The sequence below is a fragment of the Schistosoma mansoni genome, chromosome W (assembly GCF_000237925.1).
Source record: "Schistosoma mansoni strain Puerto Rico chromosome W, complete genome".
NCBI classification, from domain to species: domain Eukaryota; kingdom Metazoa; phylum Platyhelminthes; class Trematoda; order Strigeidida; family Schistosomatidae; genus Schistosoma; species Schistosoma mansoni.
In genome coordinates, this window is record NC_031502.1 from 32,770,172 (window position 1) to 32,786,689 (window position 16,518).

At 37.0% G+C, this 16,518-nt stretch overlaps 1 protein-coding gene across 1 annotated transcript; it reads right to left on the reverse strand.

Moving 5' to 3' along the window:
- Nucleotides 1–1,020: 1,020 nt before the first annotated feature.
- Smp_132020 (cell division cycle 20 (fizzy)-related) lies at nt 1,021–9,869 on the reverse strand (the record flags this gene model as incomplete). Its single annotated transcript, XM_018789415.1, has 10 exons — nt 9,814–9,869; nt 9,672–9,779; nt 9,299–9,634; nt 7,354–7,455; nt 7,020–7,175; nt 6,850–6,915; nt 5,270–5,863; nt 4,688–4,954; nt 3,383–3,619; nt 1,021–1,062 (listed from the first exon to the last, which is right to left on the reverse strand). Exons 1-10 carry the CDS (start codon nt 9,859–9,861, stop codon nt 1,021–1,023), a joined length of 1,956 nt encoding a protein of 651 aa, XP_018654861.1. The 5' UTR covers nt 9,862–9,869.
- Between the last annotated feature and the right edge of the window lie 6,649 nt (nt 9,870–16,518).

Sequence of the window (16,518 nt, forward strand, 5' to 3'; positions counted from 1 at the left end):
GACTGAATAAACGTATTTTATCGATAAACTTCTCTTATAATCACTGCATGGATTTCTCAATCTTAGCGATAATAACTAACAACACACTCAAAGTCCAGAATCGCATTCTTTTTATTATTACCATCCATTAGGATAAGACAGTTAGTTATGATCAAAGAATGATAAACTTCCTGGACCAGATAATTTAATACTAAAGACACTAATGTGCAAAACAAGTAATTTACACATCGACTCGTCAATATTTCACCGCAAGTATCAATTGATAAGAGCACCTGAATTTTTTGTATGAAATAAATATGTGACTTAACCACATTATGTAGTACACCAAGAAAACAATGGTAGCTAAGACGATGTTTTATTTTCGCTGCACATTATATATATATGTACATATATATTATTATTATTATTATTATTATGAGGAAGACTATCACAGTGTCAAAGTTGAATTAAATACGACACAGACAGCCAAAAGAAAAATACAAATAGATCAAAAGAAAAGAAAAAGCTGTCACAAATGACTAGGATGAACAGATACACAATGGCTCACACAATGTGTTATTTAAAGGAATTAAAAACTAAGAAATATATTATAAGTACAATTTCACAAAGACAAGCACTTGTGAGGAAAATATAAATTAGTAATGATTACTATTTTGATTTGTTGAATATGTAATAAGTAAAGACAGAAATAAGGAGCAACCATATAATTTTGCATAAAATTGAATTGACTGAAGTAAAAGTTAGAAGTTCAAGAAGACCTGCAGAAAATAAGTTATGGCGTTGATACATACAACAAGAATGTAGTTGTCAATAATGGAATACATAGTTATTAACATTTTTGAGATTGCTATCAATAAGTAATCATATATTTACAGAGATGAATAATATAGTCGAGTAATATGCATAGATAGCATATAATTAATGTGCGCACATTGTTGGCGATAGATATATTTACTAAGTAGAATAAAACACATTGGAGAAATATCCACAACAGTTTTGAAAGACTTCTTTTTAGATAGATCATCTAATTCCATTGAATAAGTTCAGTGAAGATGGTTGCACCTAATAAAAATCAATGAATCTAATGTGAGACAGTTTGAAATTGTGAAACATACGGTAGCACAAAAGTTAGTGGTACTGAATATATATATATATATTTGTGCATAATATAAAAATTCGTTTACGATAAAATTACCACTTTTTACATCCATACTAAAATATTAACTGGTGTGATTCTATGAACATTATAACTCTGTTTAACATAAAATGAATACCACTGCAATAAGTTTGCTTTCAACTACTCATGTTTATAAAATACATCTATTTAACGACAAAGAGTGTATTTGATTGTCTATTCACAAGTACTTTTTTAATTTGCTGTTTGCAGTCAGTCATCTAATGTTATAAAATGATTATAGATCAGTATTCTCAAACATAAGGCTACCAATCTGTATGTTAAGTCAACAGAAATGCTTCATATTTACAATAATTGGTACAGATTTGAGTACTATAGCGAAATTAAGAGGTAACTTACAACGAAATATAACTATTAAGCAGGTTACTAACTCATAGAAGAATTTTCTAAAAACAAATGCACCAAATTACACAGTCAATCACAACGTAAAACCTAGTACGTATGTATATCGGTTCAAGTTCCTAAACTCTATTAACACAGAGATTGAATTCCCAGACCAAATCCCAAAATGGTAGAGGTAGTAACAATATCAATGGTTATAGAAAAAACTAGACATCGAGGACATCACTCAAGAAGAATTAAAAACAAAAGTTATGCGGAATCTCGAATCTTAGGATTTGGGGGAAACGAAGAGCGGATGCATCTGCGCCATTTCAAACAATCTTGAACCATGTCCTTGAAAGTCTCTAATTATTAGTTACGATAATCACACGGACCCCAACCAGATAGTCTACACCTAATAACATGGCTAAATCCAACTGTCAGTGATTTCGTGAACTGATGCCTTGGTTTGGCCGCCCCTAGCTTTCTTACAGCCTAATCCTGCACCAGAAAACACCACCCGTCGAGGTAAACAGTGGCTGGACCTACGTAAAACACCTCAGATGATGATTTACAGCTTCATCAATCGATTTCCCATCTTCACTTAGAACTTTATTCCTAACCCAGGCTCTAGTCACTCACTGGTCCTAAGATACATAAGAAACGCTTTAAAGACACCTATAAACGAACATTGGTAACGTACGAATATCCCTTATTGTTGTTAATGGACATTTTTCACAGCCATAAATTAGGATAGAACGAACTGCTACACAGTAAACTCATCCTTTGCGTGGAAGGCGAATATCTTGCCTACACCACAAGTGACGCAAGTTGGCTAGAACCAACTGAACGTCCTGAATCCGTGCCGAGATTTCATCAAACACCAGACCACCAGGACTGATGAGACTCCCAAGTGCAGCGGTCGATGCGTCCAACTACTTTACTCCCTATCACTAACTCAGGCGATGAAGCAAGCCAATTCTGAAGAAACACTTTATATGTGGAGGGAGAGAACTGCATTCCAGACATGCTTGCATTGTTGCTTAAGGTGGTCAGACGACTGCATTTTTTCAGCGTCTTCAACAAACAGAGCTATATTATCTGTGTATTCCAAGTCAACAAGCGAATCTCCTTATAGAAGACCAACCCCTGGAAAGTAAGACGATGAAAGTATTATCTCTTAAAGCATGTCTACGACGAAATTAAATAAAAGTGGAGAAAGCGAGCAACCTTGACGAACACCATTTGAAGTAAACGATTCTGATGACAGTTCGCCATAAGCTCTGACTCGAACAGCGTTTGAGTAGAGAGCCTGTACACGACTAATCTACTTCTTTGGTACGCCTTTAAGTGAAAGACACTAATAAAAGCTCACGATCAACCAAGTCGAACGCTACCTTAAGGTCAAAGGAGACAACCATAGCTGAACGTCAGAAAGTATACCTGTTATCCATAACCTGTCGAAGGGTGAATATTTGCTCTATATATTCACGCTCAGGTCAGAAACCTGCCTGGTTTTCCGGATTTGCTGTTTAAAAAAAATTAACTCGACGACTTTTGTGTGTGACTTTACGTTGTTCCCTTTGATCGTGACAGTATGCAACAAAAAAACTAATTTAGATAGGAAAATTAATGATTAGAATGCTAGTGAAAAATTCACCCCACAGAGATGAGTAATATCTGCATGCTCTGTGAGTGTACTGTGGGAAAAACATCCTAACTATTTGGAATTACATTGGTTGACCACAGATAAAATCATTTCATAACAAAATGTATGAAGAGATCAAAACTAGAGGATCCGATCAACCAATCATACAATGTCGAAATAAAAAAAACAACGACATAAACAACACTTAGTACACTAACTTTTGGGGTTTTCGCTTTAGTAAATATATTCCAGAAGCGAAGTGTTTCATCTCCTGCACCAGTTACTATGTTCTCGCCATCTGGACTGATTGCTAAGTACAGCACACGATACGAATGTCCAACCAACTTGACTAATTGCGTTAGACTAGGATATCTCCAAACAAGAATTTGATTCTGTGAGTAACCATGTGTACTGACCAATTCATTACTATGTATGGACCAGGCAATATTACAAACCTAGTCAAAATGTAAACCAGTCAACAATATAGACATCTAGTTTTTTGTTGAGTACACAGTTAAGTAACAATTTTTATTTACATAAATTCACGTAATACAATTTATTTAAAGCATTAAGAAAAGATAATTGTTCATTTTACTTGAGATCTTTACAAGTGAAAGTCCCACAAAAATAAGCTGTTTATACGACCCAGATAGTAGCTTTCGAAACATGTTTCTCCAAATGTTGGGATCAATAGTGAAGTTTTAGACAAGACTTTCCATGATAAAGTCCTAAAGACATTTAATTAATACGATATAGAGCATGCAAAATTGTTTTCATTATTTATTCAATGTAGATTTTAGTGAAGCTCATTTGTAGGCCTCTATATTCAACTTTCTGCTAGTTTTTGTTTGATAGATAGGGGCAATAGCCAGTTGCCAACACATAGTACTGAGTGGAGCGACGTCCGACGAACTTCTGACCAAATGGTAGTATAAACAGTAAATTTTACACAGTCGATTTTTTTCAACTAAAACACCACATTACAATCCAAACTAGCCGATCGACTAGGAAGAAAGAACTAAAATGTACCAATCTATATAAACATTCTGAAACTGAAGTGATGTGTTTGCACAGACAATTTGCTTAAATCTTACGAAAATAATAAACACGAATCCAACTACCGACATACTTCAAATGTGTCTACATTTAGATTATACGTGTATAAATACTAGTTGAAACAGTCACCTACATTTCACAAACCCTAAAAAAATTTTAAAAAATATGAAAAAAATCCATTTAACACTTGTATGTACAATCAAAATCAAAACCACGTAAATCGACTTACTAAATAACAAGTATAATATCTTTTTGTAATTATAGCACTGAAATTTACACAGAAATCCAACATTCATAACATTTGCATTAAACAAACAACCACATGAGAGTTAAATAATGAAATAACAATCTATTCTTTGGCATTAATAAGCTAATTTCCAATTTACTTTCTGATTTATTATCAAAAATAACCATTCTTTTAAAAACTCAAATTATTAAATAATAAATCGTTAGCATGGATCATTTACCTGACTTCCAGTATCAACGCTACGTAAAGCCTGACCAGTTAATGTATTCCAGAATCTAATACAACGATCAGCCGTACCACCTCCACTTGCGAGTAATCCATGCTGATGAGGCGACCATGCAATTGCTTTGACAGCAGCCACATGCTCTTCGTAGGTTAAGACAGGGCCACCAGTAGACGGTGCATGTTGACTCCAAACGAGTAGACGATTGTCATTACCTCCTGACGCTAAATACTGGCTGTCCGGAGACCATTTTAACCCACATACCTATTAATTCCAACAATATATATCAATGCTAGAAAACTTATTTCGCAAAAATGGAACATACTAACAATGAATGATTAAATAAAATTTAAGATGTTTTTAGATGATAATGTGAATAAATTACAACTTGTAGTCACCTTATGATACGACACGAAACTTGCTAATAAGATAGTAACTTTTGGTGTTGGTTGATAATGATGTGGGTTTGTAACGCAGGAAGTGGTGATAAAATCACAATTAAATTTCAGGATATAAATAAGCAATCAGAAATTTTACTTTGAAGAAAAATATCACTAAAGTACATTTTCGCACACAAACCTCTTGTCTATGATCCTTCAGCACACGTACTGCTCCAGGAACAAGGCGATCTGTCCCATTTTCAATTGACTGTAAAGCAGTGGTCTGGGTGACAGTGGAATTTGCTGAAGTCCTTGCAGCAGACCATGACGAACCGTGATCCGCATCTCGAAACCCAAGCATGTCTATATCCATTTGAGCTGGTGTACTTGGAGGATCAACTTCCGGAAGGTCGCTACTGATCGATACCATAGGTGTTGAAGCCCGCGGATAGTTTGAATCACTTTCTACTTGATCAATGTGACTCGGTGAACTAATGGAATTGAAATCAGTCATAATTTCATCCCTATCAGCAAGTTCAGCAGTTAGTACAGAAGTATTAGAGGGATTTGTGATAGGTAGATGACCAGCGGGTCCACCACCAGAATTGGCTGAAGCACGTGTATCACGTAACAGAATATAACGGTCTCTGCTGCCAGATGCCAAAAGATCAGCATTCCACGCCAAAGCACCGACACGGGCGATATGTCCGTTTAGTGAGCGTATGCAGGAACTTTTAGTCACATCCCATATTTGAACATGACCACGATAAGTTCCAATCGCTAAATGACTACCCTACAAAACAAGACGAAAATACTATTTAAAGCGAATTAACATCAGTAGATTTGAGCAAAACAAATTTATGAGGAATGAATTATCACTATACAGCCTTAATTTAGTTATATTGTTTCGAAGGTATTATCTGCTGTGTATATGCATTTACATAGTAAGACTACAAATGTAAGTAGGTGCCTGTCCAGTTATTTTATTTACGGGACAAATCAACAGTGACACTTTAACTATAAGTGTACGGAACGGTGAACATACGCTAATTAACGTATATTCCCTTTAATTAGGTCCGATGCACTCTCACTGATGACAAACAGTGGACAATAGGAAACTCTCTATAGTTAGTAGTTTAGATATAACTGGTCATTAAATTCGTCACCCAGTTTTACAGTAACAAAACTGTAGTTTATGTAGCAATGCAGTAATGCGATTCAAGCAATTGAGAGGGTTATGTGGTGAAACAGTTCCCTTTAGAAAACGCCGTGGTAGTTAGTTATATTTTGTGACCCAACTAAATAATTTTGAGTTAACTAAAAGAAATCATGAAAACCTAGTATGAATAAGATGGGAATTAGTCTAGAAATTATTTCGGAAAAATGACAACCCGCCAACTCATAGCACAAGCCCGAATCAATTTTTCTATAAACGGCCTGGGAATCAAGTATATGACAAAAGAGAATGGGACTTCCTAACGCTAACAAATTTGGATATTACTGAAAAATAAAGGGAACAATGTGAGTGTTGTTATTGAAGTTTCACTTCATAAACCACCAACTTCGTTAAAAAACTGCATTTCAGTTACTACCCTTTTTCATGTATTAGTTCAGCAAGTTACCCAGGAAAAATAGGTTTATTATACAGCAAACTGAATGGATAAAAAAAGCAATTTTTCTAGCCAAATTATACGGCTGGATAAGTACAAATTTTTTGTAACTGGCACAAAATATGAGCAATGTAATAAATGATTACAAATGTTAGTTTTATCGATATACCTTTTTGGACCACGCAACCGATGAAATAACATCGGTTTCTCCAGAAACGTCACATAGTCGAGTGACCTAAAAAGTTAAAAATTAGAATATTTATTGTACTTAAAAAGTTAGACGAAACGTACAAATGAGAGCACATACTTAAAATAAAAGTCAACGCACGGCTGTCTTACCTGGCTGGTGAAAGCATTCCACAAGTAAACACACGTTCCCAACCCAACCGCCAGTACATTTTGAGAAGACCAATCGACAAGATTAAGGTAGAAATCATCTTGTAGCTCCGGAGCATCTAGAACTTTATATGGTACCCGAGATATTTTACGCGCTTGCTGCAACAGAAGTCAAAAATAAATAAAAGATAACGGTTACTGACAAGTTTACTATTTAGCTTATTACAAGGCTGGTAACTATGAAAGCAAATAGAGTATTACATTAGCAAAAGTAAAGACCTTTTTTGGTGCAAATAAAGACATAATCACATTTTCAAAACATACTCCACCTGCTTACTTTTTGTGGAAACTTCAGCAAATGCTGACTTTTTTCAGATACTGGAGACATGGTATAGGGAGATGTCTTCAATTTACATGGACTCTCTCTTCTAAGCTTAAACTGTTAAATACCAAGGATAAGAAAAAAGGGGTAATGAACACATTTTATAAGTATATAATCACTTAATGATAGTAAACGAGAAAATTAGATTTTATAAAAATTAACAGCAATGTATTAACTTTGTATAGAATTAGGACAAATGTTTTGGGAGATTGTCTGAAACCACTAAATCACTGTTGGAGATAATGGAGAAGACAAATAATAAAATGTCTACAGAATCAGTATAACGATAAACGTTTATCAGATTTGATGGTCGCCAGTATAAATCAGTTGATGATCACAGGGTATTTGGTAAACAGATACTAAAACGGGGGATCACTGGGACTTTGGTTGCTTCTATAATCCTGATATTGGTCATAAGGTGTAAAATTGAGAGCAAGTTTATCACCTAGTTTTACTGCTTCACAGTCCTTTCTTGTTATATTATATTGTTGTGAAATCAGGAACCATATGGCTTTGAGATTAATTATTACTATCTAGCACCAGATGACGCTAAGCACACAATTTGCAACCATAAAAAATCTCATCAGAAAAACTGGTTTAAGAGGAACAAGCTAGTCAAGGGAGATACAAGATTAGGAAACGAGTGTGTGATATAAATAGTATTTGGTGTGAGGGATAACAATAATTAAAACGAATATAACAACTGGATGACAAAACAGAAATGACTAGTCAAAAACAAACTATGTATGAAGCCTTTTAAATGTCAATTTAACCTACTTTTCGAGCTTTGTGAAAAATGTCATGCGAACTAATAAGACTGCCTAGCAACTAAATAACTAATTATGCATTAAGTGACGACCAAGAATCTGATTCGGTTACCGAATAGGGTGAACTAACAAGTCTGTTGTGTCTGTAAAGGAAAATAAATAGTTCAGTGACACGTCAAACGTAATAACAAGCAAAGCCATTTTGGGATATTTTGTGTAGACGAAGCGAGTCTTTTAGAGTACAAAAAGACTGGACAGGTAAATTTATCGTATGCTCGGAGTTAGACTAGTAACTAGCGTGGAACAATGTACGAAAATGTACTTTATTTGACAAATTACCGTAACCTGATTACCTAGCGTCCAAGTTACATTTTATTTTGACCTGAAGCTGGTAACGACAAAACATTGTGATGGTGAGAGAGAATCAAGGTACGTTGATTTAATATCTCTGAATAAAACACTGGGAGTTAGAAGAGTTGGCTTGCAAAAAGCCATCGGACAGATACACTACATTTAACTAGTGTGAATGGTTCTTATTCACGAAATACCACGTTACTTATTTAGTATATATAACTACCAAGAAATCAGGTGTTGATTTATTGAGAGACATACCGCAAGTTACTTGACAGGGGCGCCACTTTCGTAAAATTTTAAAAAGGAACGACTTAAATACTGTTAAGGAAAGCTATGACGATACAGAACAAGCGACACGAAGGCCTAGAAGTTCGCAACCTGAAGACTACTCGCCGTGTTTTAAGTCTGGACTATTAATAAAACAATTACTCAGTGCATACAATAATGGTATAAGTACGGTAGTTCTCACAGATTTCATTTTCTTTACGGGACACGCTCCTATTAAATGCTGAGTGGGTAGTAAATCATGACCTCGAAAGATAGGTGCACCAATATGAATCACTCATTCATCTTGCGGAGTCTGCAATGCTGACATTACGACCATCGACTCGTTGTATAGGCATCCGTTTAATGACGAACTTTGGAAATCGAAGTGGCTATCTTAATTATTGCTGGATTTATAGATTGAGAATAGCACTAGCTCATGTAGGCGCTAGCTAGTATGTTAATGCGATTTATGGAAAATACAGACAAATAAACATACTGGTACTCAAACTTACGGAAAACATATTGTTGTTTTCTCTAGCTGCCAGAACGCCAGAATTTCCGAAACTGCATCTTGAATTCACAGGGCTGTAAGCCCCACCTAATGAAGCTTCCTCGAGTTCGTTGGCTACAAGAGCAGAAAGAAGGTCACAGCCTCTCGCTTCTGTTTGTGGTGCAGGCTCCTGCACGGCCGAATTGACACCAGACGTTCCCCAGTTACTTTCTCCAGTAAAAGATACGAGACCGTGACTTTGATGTCCATTCTGATTCGGAGACACATCATTACTGAGTCCATCAGTATTTCCGCGACTACTTTGAAACAGCCTACGTGTCGGATTACTATTTGTTTGCTACACTCCAATGAATAAAAACCATAAACAAACTAACCTCAAAAGATGTTGACGTTTTCCAACGTGCATTTGCTCTCAAGGGGATGTATCGGTCCATGTAATTTTCCTTCGTTGGAGTCTTCATGGGGCTAACTGTCTTAATGGGCTAAGGAAGTAAGGACGTAAGAAAAAGCACATACTGATTTATAAGGAGACCCTAATAGTCGTTTTTCATACCCCTGCTCCATTCTGTACAAAACCGACTATTCCCTGGGGAGCGCCTAAAAGGAAAGTTATTAAAACAAGTGTCAGTTTTCAATCTGTATTAATAAGCAAAGAAAATTTGAAGGTCCTCAATCTCTGTTTCCTGTACCATAAAAATTACCAATTCATCACACGTTTTAAACTCTTATTTAAACATAACCAAAGTTACAAATCCATGCCAAGACAGTTCAAATGATTCAAATGGTCGTGGACGGAGTAGAAGCTTTCGCTTAACGGACTTCTGTATCTGGTGGCAGTGGATCACCGATGCCTTCAAGTAATGACTGAGGTATACTAACGACAAAAGAGTAAACAAAGAATTATTAAATCATTGTGAGGTTACTGTCTTTAGTCCATAAGAATAGGTCAAGTTGCACCTTATGTTGTATCTCCAGCTTCTGGGTGTTACCTCTAAGGTTTGTGTTGGGACCAATCTTAAGTAGGTGTTTAAGGAGATGCTCAGAAGTGTTAAGGATACTGTAAGCCATAAGAAGGTCAGCTCTAAGACGTTTATACTCTAATGGGTAAAAGTCCAGTGATTTGGGGAGCTCTCCATAAGACTTTAATTTGATTTTCCAAACTGATTTTGTGACTCGCCGTTGGATACGTTCCAGTGTGTCCTTATCCTTTTGGAGTGAGGGAGGAAATACTATATTTCCGTACTGTGAGTGGGGACGAATGAAACTGTCGAAGATTATATGGAATGTTCTTCCGTCGAAATGGCCAAAAATGCTCCTCAACATTACCAGTGCAAGGTTTGCTCGAAAGTCATTTTTGTCACAGTTGGCGAACTTGAACTTCAAATCGTAGGGCACCAACACTCATAGATCTTTTCTCAACATGGGACAATTCGAGAGAGGAATTTCTCAAGTTGTAACTGTAGTCTGCAACATGTCGCAGATGGAATACTTTACACTTTGAAGTGTTGAAGGTAAGTCTGTTGTCGTCTGCCCAACTTTGGAGTCGAGTCAGTTCCTCCTGAAGTGCTAGAATTTCCTCTTGGTTGCGTATCTCTCTCCAGATTTTCACATCATCGGCGGAAAGTAATAAGTCCGGCGACATCTGAGGTGGGAGACCGTTTGTATAATTCAAGAAAAGAAGAGGACCTAGTACTGAACCCTGGGGAACCCCACTAGGACATCCCATGGTCTGAAAGAACGTGAAGTTGACCTTGACTTTAAAGTGTCGATCGAGAGGTTGTCGATAAGGAATTCCTCGTTTGTAAATATCCATTCCGAGCGTGATGGCATCTGACCATGTATCTGCCAAGTTGCTAACTTCACATTTTGGAGTAATCACAAATCTTCAGTGATGTTAAAGAACCGGGCTCCAGTAGAGTTGTCACCTCCAATGTACGTATGTTCAGCGGAGTTGACTTTAGAAAGATAGAAGTCCCCTAGAATCAGGACATGAGTGTTTCAGAGAAGAATAGAGCAGTATATTCCTTCTAGCATAACATCGTCAGACTCAGTGTCAGCAGTAGGGCATCCTGCAGATGACATCAACTATGTTTTCGGTGAGTTCAGGATGCGGTCCTCTTTGTTTAATAGGTGAAGTGAGTTTCAAATTCACAAGGCCCATGGTGACTCGTTAGACAATCTGAGGGGTAGATTGTACGGCCAAACCACTAGTTGAATTCACTACAAGACCTGGGATGTTGTTATATCTATGTTGATGTTGACATGTTAACGTCACTGTCCGTTCGGTATTAAGACCCAGACAAATGCAACAGCCAATGATCACTGATGACTGTTATCGCTGGTCAGAACCCTCAAGATAGTCGATTCCTGCATGCTATGGATAGGAAGACCGGGATGTAGTTTCTGATCAACATGGAAAATTTTAGGGTGATACCAACCACCGCAACTCTACCTGTAGCTCTTCTAGAGTTACTGCCGGTTCCAAGCCCGTAGAAAACTAACCCGCTAAAGAAAACGCTAACCAGAAAAAAATAATTCAAACCATTTAAACTCTGCCCTGGGAGTTGAAGGAAGAATTATGACACCTCATGATGAAAGCCGATATTCTTCGGAAGTTACAAGGCCGATTCTCCTTCTAACAACCAGAGCAGCATCTACAGACCTTCCTAAATCTGTCACTTCACCAACGATGGAAGAAATCAAGATAGATGGCTATCAGACAGATCAAGAGTGGGGAGTCAGTAGCACGTGACAATATATCAGCTGAAGCACTGAAGTCAGACATTGAAGTAACTGCAAACATGCTTCACCTTTTATTCAGAAATATTTGGGAGGAAGAACGAGTGCCAACGGACTGAAAAGAAGGATACTTCATCAAGATACCAAAGAAAGGAGGTCTGAGCAAATGTGAGAACTACCGATGCACCACACTGTCGTCAGTACCGGGAAAAGTTTTCAATAGAGTGTTGCTGAACTGGATGAAAGACGCAATAGACTCCTGACCTCGAGATCGACAGGCTGGATTCCGTAAGGCTCGGTCGTGCACAGACCGAATCGCCACACTATGGATCATATTTGAGCGATCAATCGAATGGAATTCGTCACTATACATCAACCTTCTTGATTATGGGGAAGCATTTGAAAGCGTGAATAGGAGAACATTATGGAAACTTCTTCGACCCTATGGAGTACTTGAGAAGATTGTCAAGATTATCCGGAACTCATACGACGGACTACAGTGCAAAGTCGTGCATAGAAGACAGCTGACAGGTGCATTTCCAGTAAGGACCGGAGTCAGACAAAGCTGTCTAATCTCCTCCTTCCTCTTTCTTCTGGTGATTGACTGGATTATGAAGACCTCCACATGTGAGGGAAATCACGGAGTACAATGGACATCTCAGAATCAATTAGACGATTTGGACTTCGCAGATGACCTAGCCGTTCTATCTTATGCATATCAACAAATGCAGGTCAAGACAACCAGTGTAGCGGAAGCCTCTGCAGAAGTAAGCCTCAAGATACATAAAGGGAAAAAGCAAGATCCTCAAACGCAACACGGAGAACACCAACCCAATTACGATTGATGGAGAAACTCTGGAAGATCTGGAGACATTCACGTACCTGGGAAGCATCATTGATGAACAAGGAGGATCTGATGCAGACGTGAAGGCGAGGATTGGCAAATCAAAAACAATATTCCCGCGAATAGAGGACATATGGGACTCAAAACAACCGTCAACTGATATCGAAGTCATAATCCTCAATACGAACGTCGAGACGGTTTCACTGTATTATATTATTATTATTAATCACAATCACCTTATGGGTACATAAATGCTGTGAAGAAACCATTTCGTGTTTCTTCAAAAATGCAATAATACACCGTTTTCAATAACGTTAGCAATACATATGCCATGTTTGAGAAAGGAAGGAAAACGAAAATAAAATGTTAATAATAGAATAGTAATAATAATAGTGATAATAAATCAGGTTCTGCGTAATTGGCAAGAATTTTGAATTGATTTTGAAGGAGGAAAGGAAGAAACTAAGGAAATATAAATAAAGGAGACGCGGAATACGTAAATATCTTAACGCAGAACAAGAATAAATAACTATGTATGTATAGCAAAAACGAGTAATATAAATAAAAAAACGGAATAAATTAATAAGTAAATAACTTATTATTGCGGTAAGATATGACGTTAGAATAAGTGTTTTTGCGTGCAGTCATAGTTTTGAGTGATGCTATGAAAGTCTCAATTACGTGCAAAAGATAGTCAATATGTATGAGGTGTATATACATAGTGAAGATAAAACGAGTCTGATAAGTTACATTCAGCGTAACACAAGTTATTGTCTTAATCCAAAGCTTCGTAATCTTAAGAATAATATTTATTTAGAAGGAAAAAAAAGAGAGAAAAGAAATGAACACATAGGATTGTTCAGGATAGTGTTGGATGGGAAATGCTGTTGGTCGTCCTGTGCTCCCCCACGAAGGTTAACAGACCTAAGTAGGTAAGTTTTCAAAACGGAATATGTACTTTCCTGGGCTGGATAAACGTATATATATATATATATATATATGTAGAGTAATGTATCAGATACCTCAGCAATTTAGTTTCTGCGCAATAAACTAAGTGCTACAAAGTTTACTACTCCTGTAGATAGTTTTTCGAGACTAGTCCCGTAACTATCAAGAATGGCTGGGCGACGAACGCTTTACATACCGAACGGAAATCAAATGACACAATATGTCAGTCACTGTAACCTGGTCATAATGAAAGGATGCAATCTGTTGGTTAATAGGTAAAACCTAGTTTTCTAACCTCATCTAACACTGACACTATTGATTACCTTGAGCATATAACTGCGTTTAACTCCATTCGTACATTAACCATTATTTGTTCTCTTAGCATCACTAATTTGCAAGCAGTTTTGTAGATTATCCCCAAAATAAATGGTTCTTTAAGTTTACGACACTGATACCCACCTTATTAGTTTCACCGGACACATCCTAGCTGAAGGCACTCGTCAGAGGATTCTCGACGAATCACGAGTAGATACGCTACGCTACGCGTCTCTTGAAAAACTAAACAAAACTTGGGAAAGTTTCTTTCTCACCAAGTATGAACTAATATAGAACAGTCTTCCCTCTGAAATACGCATGGCAGATAAATTGCATTCGTTTGTAAGACTTATCGATCAAGCTCTCACCTGGACAGATCTATCACAAAAGAACACATCCGCGTCCCACACAGACATAATAGGCTATCTACACATATAGACTAAATTGCCTTATTTCCCTACTTTGTAATTGAATTAGATACTTTCTACTCCCTTATTTTTTTTTAAATTGAAGTAGACAGGCAACTCACTGGACCTATCGATACTTGGTCGCTAAGAGACACTCACAAATACCTTAAAAAGTCAAAAGAAACGCACAATCAACTACCTACTACCAGTGGTCTTGCATCCATGGAACCTGTTACCGATCAACCGGTTAGCATAGAACAAAATAACCTCAGCACGAATTTAGTGTGAGTTACTTCTTGTCTATTCTTTATCAGCTTTTTACTCATCTGTACACTATGTTGCCTTTCCATTGATATTATTTCACCACTCGTTACCTTATCTTATCTGTAACTATTGTATTTCTACACTTTTCCGCCGACTTTGGTAAGCAAGTATCCTACATTATACCCTTCTTAATGCCTATACTCTGATTGGTAACCTATACTTCACACGATAGTCAATTAGAGCATTGCGTCGAAGCCTTACCCACATTCCATAATTTGTAACTGTCTGATAAGCTTGTAAAATGGTACCTATAGAAATAGTGTTTTCCAACAGTATGTGGAACACAGAGCATTTTGTGAGGTATTGTTTATCCAAAAAAAGATTAAATGAGGCTAACATCACAAAAGGAGGGAGGGTGGAATTACTGTCTAGCAAGGTTTGATGGTGAAGGCGATAACTTCGATCCACCCATGTTTTTGGAGCAGAACATTTTGTTTGTATCAGGCTCTTTATGGATGAGAATAAGTCAATCAATCTGTGATATTGGGGTTGTTCTCCTACGCTCACCATTCAGACTTATGTTTCTAATTATTTTATGCTGGATTAACTATTCTACTAAGACAACCTAAAACATGCTAACTCGGACTTTTACATAAAAACTGTGTGGCAGGCATCGGATGATGAAAAACAAAACAGACTGTAAAGGATATGGTTGTAATTTTACTTAACACTCTACTCTCGATATGCACTCTCTGTTCTTCCTCATTCCAACCTTGACTTCCCTTCCTTCATTCGAACCTACTCCACCTTGATAAATATCACAACTCATTGTTCTTTATTGCTGCGTTCTCTCCTCTGGAGCCCCTGATCACACTTCACTCTAGCAACATGAGCTATTATCAATTTAATCTAATAACTTATCGTCCTCCGTCTGTTCCACTAATAAATGTTAAGCATTGGTATTCGTTCATATCCAAATGCTTTGCTGCTCCTCGGTTTCTCCTTTTTTCTCTTCAGAATCTTGCTCTGAGGGTGAAGCTATGTAACCTCCGACATCTGGAACAAGCTCGACGAACGCGCTTTCCTAAGGTCATAGTTCGAACCAGGCGCTCCACAAGTCTATTTTATAACAACTATAAAGTTAAAAGGCTGCATTACATAAATACTTAGCACAACCGAAACCCTAATACACTTTTTGTCGAGATTGGATCTGGTATGTAACGTGGACGTGATGCCCCTTTGGAAACTATTCTGATGAAAACACATTATATCTGAACGAATGAACTGCTATCAACTTTTATGGATTATAATTACTAAATAACCTTGCTTAGGATGCATACTGTGAACCAGTATATGTTGTAAATTGTAGATCATGCTGTTACGGGAGAGCTGAAGACATTTGGCTGATTAAAACCTTTCTACTGTACATCAATTTTACTGTGTTTTTGGATGTGTTTGTTTTACTTAACCTTTGGACTTGTTTGTTTATATCATTCTTTTCGGACATTTTGGTTTCTTTTGTCATTGGTTTGGTATTTGGGAGTTTTTGCTCCGGTAACCTACAAAATTGAAGGTTTGTTTTGTAATTGTTATAATTATTGTTGTTAGAACGACTTTGGTCGATTATTTGTGAATTGCGAATAAACTTGGTATCTAATTTGCAGTTTTGGTTCTCTTGCCTACTTGGGTTCGTGATTTGCGAAT